The sequence below is a fragment of the Balaenoptera musculus genome, chromosome 10, assembly GCF_009873245.2.
Source record: "Balaenoptera musculus isolate JJ_BM4_2016_0621 chromosome 10, mBalMus1.pri.v3, whole genome shotgun sequence".
NCBI lineage: Eukaryota > Metazoa > Chordata > Mammalia > Artiodactyla > Balaenopteridae > Balaenoptera > Balaenoptera musculus.
The window spans coordinates 10,276,422-10,282,093 of record NC_045794.1 but is presented as its reverse complement, the minus strand read 5'-3'; the positions used below and the strand labels follow the sequence as shown (position 1 = coordinate 10,282,093).

The window sequence follows — 5,672 nt, the reverse complement described above, 5'->3', positions numbered from 1 at the left end:
GTTCTGACACATTCATATCCTAGAGACATAAATATTTGAACTAAGGGAGACTTTGACCATCTTATTAATATGAAAATGTGGCTTGCCTACTTTCCACTTCTAAAGCTTTGTCCACCCATACAGAACTAAGTGGAAAAGAGTGACTGCTACATTCGGTCCTACATAAACATCTGAGTGGTGGGCCTGAATTATCTAGGTGTTTGCCACTTCATATTTGTGGAAATATGACTACAAAGCTAGGTCAAATACCTCAAGCTTAATAGTAAGGTACATTACATACAGTTCAAGTCAACAAATAGCTATGGAAGTTTTCTTTATTGACTACTTGATGTGTAACAATAATTGGCATCTTTTTCACACATTACAAAAAATTATACCTGGCTCAGTATGCAACCTTTTAAGCACAGCCATATTATTTAAAAGAAGAAGGGGGAAAACCTAGTCTACCCAATACAGCATTTACAAATGCACAAAACATGCCGCTTTGGCTTGTATATTGTCTAGATTAAAAAAAAAAAATCTCTTTTTAACATAAATAAGTTAGTATAATTTTCAGTGTCTTTACAGAGTTATGTACACAGGTACACTTCAAATGGTTTTGTTTCATACATACACAGGCAATGTAAAAATACTGTTTAAAGATGTAGTATCCATTTCACCTATCCACGGGTACTTTTCTCTATACGCACTTTCCTTTAAAAACACCACTTTCCTTTGGGCAAATTAACAAATAGAATGAGCAGCTGTAAATTAAACATTATTTCATTATTTTTTATGTCAAGTTACTTACAGATCTTTAAAAATATCCAAGGATTTAGAATTATTTTGACTGTGTCTACACACCCTGAAGTGAAAAGAAAATTAAGAAATTTTCTCAACAAATCTGATAAAAATTAAATGGTCAATTCTGAGCATTCAGAACTCCCCCCATACATGCCAGATTTTTGCCCAGAGGTACCTGGAGTGATTACCAAACAGCTAAATACTTTAACTGGTAAATTCCAATTTTAAGGGAGACTGGGGAAGCAGGGGAGCACTGAGTAGAGTTTTGTTTAAAAAAAAAAAAAAAGCCATTTGCTGCTACATAACGGAATCATCAGAGCTCCTAAATGAGAAAAAGCTTCATGTAAAAATAAGTATCAATTATCTGCAGCCAGTGTTCAAATTTGGATGATTTTTTTAAATGAAGTATCAATTCTCACTGAAAGGGACGTTACATCTTTAAAGAAAACAAAACCTTCCCCCAAACTGCTTCTCTTAGTGCAAGTCAAATATTTTTCTCCTTGCTCTAAATCAAAGCAAGCTCTTCATACCCCACCCCCCATGCCAATTCCTCAGACCCCCCTGCCCTCCCTTCCCCAAAGTTTATGTGCTACATAAAAGGTAAAAACTATATACACAGGTAGTACAATGAAGCAAATAAGGAAAAACCTAATTGCACAATGCTACATCCAATGCTTTTAGAGGCAGATGATTTAAGAGTGCCTAAAACTTTAGTGTTATTGGGTTGTTGCTGTTCAGTGCTTATAAGGGATGTCCACTCCGTGGAGTCAGCGATATGTATTCAAAATTTTTAATTTATATCTTCCTTGCTTCATCAAGCAGTGATGTATCCGATAAACAAGGAAACATACTCTCAATTCTGCAAAAGAAACAAGAAGAATTAGGAGAAACGCACTAGAATAACATTGTCAATATATTACGGGAATTATTTTGTTACTGTCTTTGTTGGGAAATATCTGAGCAATGGGAAAGAAAGAACGTACTAAAAGTTGGTGCTGAGAGTCATCTCCATCCAACATTTCCTTCACTGGAGTTCTACTCTCCCCTGTGCTGTGGACTTTTGTCTAGAGCAGTGGTTCTCAACAGTGGGTAATTCTGCCTCCCCCTCCACCCCCGGGGGACATTTGGCAATGTTTGGAGACATTTTTGGTTGTCACACTGGGTGGGGAGGGGGTGCTACTGGCATCTGCTGGGAGAGGTCAGGGATGCTGCCAAAACATTCGACAATGCGCAGGACCGCCTCCCACGACAAAGAATTATTCGGCCCCAAATGTCAACAGTACAGAGGTTGAGAAACCCTGGTCTGGAGAATCGGGGGTCAAAGATAGTGAGAAAGGACAGACACAGGAAAATTCAGAAACTATAACACTTAAGAGTAGCAAAATTTTCTAAGTTTGAAAAATAATTGGAAATCACACTTATGAAGACTATCCAAAGAAAATTCTATTCACTTTTTTTTTTTCTCAAAATATTTTAGTCTTAGTCATATATAGAATATACACACGAATGCTTAAGAATAGGTCCTTACTACTATTTCCTGTATTCTCTGAACTGGCAATATTTACTAACAAATGCTTCTCTGTATGTCAGAATGGGGCCAGATCAAAATCCAGTAGGTCTGATTTGCTGTGGCTCATCTGATGAGCTAGGCCACAAGTCACAAACCAACAAGAGCTGCAGGTGGTAAGGTTGCTTCAGAAAATTTTTTCAACCAATTTACCCACTTCATATATAAGCTGTGATGGAGAGGTTCAATAGCGCCGTTTTGTATAAGCTCTGAAAAATATGTATGTAACGAAATCCTATATATAACGCTGATTTAAAAATTCAACAAACTTGAAACCCACCTTCATCCCTTTTTTTTTTTAATTTTTAATTTTTATAGATGAAGATTTTAAAAGTTAATATCAACATCTCTTAGGATCTCTTTATATGCTAGGCTATGAGGGTGTTTTGGAAAAAAAAAAGAGGACACGGTCGTTGTCTGTAAGAAGTTTACAAACTATTAATATATGTAGTTTGATCATTATGGAGACCAATCCATGTAAAGCTGGGGGCTGAATTATTCAAATTAGCTTTTCATGTTGATCATATTTTAGTAGATGGCAAAAATCTCCACTTCCCTTGTTTGGGGTACACCTACCCCTGCCAGCCCTGATATCTACTATCCATTTCCCCTACAAATATCCAAATTCCCCTGTTATAGCACGATTGGCATACACATGCTGACGTGTTCCTGGATTGCTTACTCTGGCAGTTACTTTAACTTTTGCTTTGCAACTTCAGTGTTATCAGAAATTCCGTCAGAACCTTAGGATTTTTGAGCCTTCCATTTTGGTTTTTTTAAATACACACGTTCCTTCTCCATCCCCCCAAACTTATCAGAAGACAGGGAAAGTGAGTGTTTGTGAAAATGATAAAAACCAAAGGAAGTCACATACCTCTCTTGTCACGTTTCTAACCATTTGAACAACCAGCTATGACCCATTTGTGCCTCACTTTTCCCTCAAAGTTTGAATTAAATCATTTATTTGAATTAAATCATTTTTCCATGTACGGCTCAAAATCTGAGTCAACCTGGTCTTCTGGGAGATGAATTCTCATGAAGTGGGATGGAGGCAGACCCCCGCTCTTGTTCAGATGGAAAAAGAACCTATTGTTCCCAACATGTTTTGATGGGACTCTCAGAGAACTGACCTTCCTCCCCACAGGGCCTTGGTTACAAGTACTTGCCTGGGACACTTGCTCTAATCATTTGGTACTTCAAAGGAAAATGATCTCAGGACGTAGAAACTGGGAAGAATTACAGTACCTCCACACTAATTCCCAGTCTTCCCCATTCCTACTTTTTTTGACCTCCAAAATATAAACCAAACAAACACCCACAAGCTCTAATCTGCCAGCCACCACTGAGATCGGGTTATCTTGGGGCTTGAAAGCCCACGAGTTCCTGCAGCCCAATTCGGGTGTCACTTCTTTGCTCCTAGTAATCAACCCACCGAGTACTTTACGTTTGACGCCTTCTGAGGCCGGGCTTCTTGGGCGTCTGCTCCACTGAACCCGCGTTCGGGGAACCGTCTGAAACATTTTCTTCTGTTCTGTTTGCTCTTTTGTTTTGAGGAGAGGAATCTAAGGGCAGGAGGGAATTTTAAAAAGAACACACACAAACAATCTTTATTAGAAAAAACAATGGCTGACAGAAGTGGACCCAAGAATCAGAGGACGAAAAACCCACCACCTACACCCACAATCCTGGATCCGTCATTCCCAGTGGCCTTTATGGGCACAAAATGAGGTTGTTTTCACATAACAGAAAGTATATTCTACGCCCCCAAAGCTCTCTCTCCAAAGCGAAGAGGGAGGCCGTTGATAAACATCCCAACGTTGTCACATACCTACCGCTGGCGAGCGGGGAGGAGCCGCGATGCTTTCAGTTAGAAAAATTACCAGATAACACAGTCTCAGGCTTCTGACTTAAAAGTCATAAACAAACAAGCAGTCAGCTAAATAAATAGCATTTAAAACCTAAGATTAAGAAAGTGCGCTCCCCCAAAGCTAAATCAGAATGCGCTGAAAACAAAGCTGAGGTTAAAGAGCCTCAGGCAGGCAAAGCAGTGCCGCCAACACAGACACACAGAAAGACATTTCACTCATTTGAAAGGGTCATTACCGTCTGTGGCAGGTCGCTTCCTTATCCCAGTGCACTGCTCCGCTAACCCCGTCTGGCTGTCCGGTGCATCAGTCTTCTGGTCTACCAAATGCGTGTCCTCTGAGTTTGCCTGAGACCCAATTAAAGGCACCGCCTGGCGGGTCCCACTGACATCCTGGCCCTCCTGCGCCGGCACCTTGCAGGCGCCTTTGGGTGGCCGCGGGGGTCTGTAGTAGAACTCGGGCAAGTTGCCCTTTTCCACCTCTTGCCACTCGTACTTGCCCTCCAGGGGCTTGTGATTCTGAAAATCAAAATTCCACTTGCGCTGGCTGGCCTCTTCCATGTCTCTGCAGTGCTTCTCCAAGTCCCGGGTTAACTCTTCGTGATTGACCGGGCCGAAGAGGTTTCTGCAGGCCGAGGGCTTGGGGTACTCCGCCTGTCTGGCGTCCATCCGCTCCAGGCTCGGGCTCCCGTTAGACACTCGCACGTTTGACATCTTCCTCCCCGGGCTCGGCGACCGCCTCTCTTGCGCTCTCGCAAAACAAAACGAACAAAACAAAACGCCCCGACCCAGCCCGAGCCCCTCTTATAAGCCCTGCGACTGCCCTCCGAGCCAAGAGAAACAAACACGGACGAGTAAGTGCCCGAGCGTCAGGAGCGCGCGGGGCTGGGGGAGGGGGCGAGGGGCAGCCCCGGCCAGGCAGCCCCGAGTCCCCGCCGATCAAGTGGACGGGCGAGCGGGAGGCGGGGAGGGGAGGGGAGAGGAGCGCAGCGGAGAGAGGAGGGGGCAGAGCCAGTCCGAGTCCGGGCAGCTGCGAGCCCGCGGGTCCCGCCGACCGAGCGGATCTCCAAACCTTGCCGGCGTCGGAGTCGCGGAGCGGCGAGAGAGTGGGGACAGGGGAGGGGGAGAAAAACACCCCGAAAAGACGAGCCCCCTTTTTTTAGTTGCCCAATATGGCGGTGGAAGGGAGGCTGACGAAGAAGAAGATGATTGACACCGCAAGTCTATTTAAACAGAGGAGGAGATCATTGGTCGCGGCGCCGGGAGCCGCCCCGCCGAGGCTGGCGAGCGCGGCCTTAAGGTGGCCCCGGCGCGGCCGCGAGGCCTCCCCGCCTCCCGAGCGCGCCGCCGCCGAGCGCGCGCCCCGGAGATGGGCTGGTCGCGTGACTGCTGGAGGCGCACGGCTGCCAGCAAACCTGCTCCGGCTGGCCTCGGAGAAATTAAAAATAAGACAAACAA

The 5,672-nt window shown here is 44.4% G+C and overlaps 1 protein-coding gene across 1 annotated transcript; it reads right to left on the bottom strand.

Moving 5' to 3' along the window:
• Nucleotides 1–296: 296 nt before the first annotated feature.
• On the bottom strand, nucleotides 297–5,400 carry CDKN1B (cyclin dependent kinase inhibitor 1B). Its single transcript, XM_036866503.1, has 3 exons — nucleotides 4,454–5,400; nucleotides 3,783–3,912; nucleotides 297–1,642 (listed from the first exon to the last, which is right to left on the bottom strand). Exons 1-2 carry the CDS (start codon nucleotides 4,926–4,928, stop codon nucleotides 3,791–3,793), a joined length of 597 nt encoding a protein of 198 aa, XP_036722398.1. The 5' UTR covers nucleotides 4,929–5,400; the 3' UTR covers nucleotides 297–1,642; nucleotides 3,783–3,790.
• Between the last annotated feature and the right edge of the window lie 272 nt (nucleotides 5,401–5,672).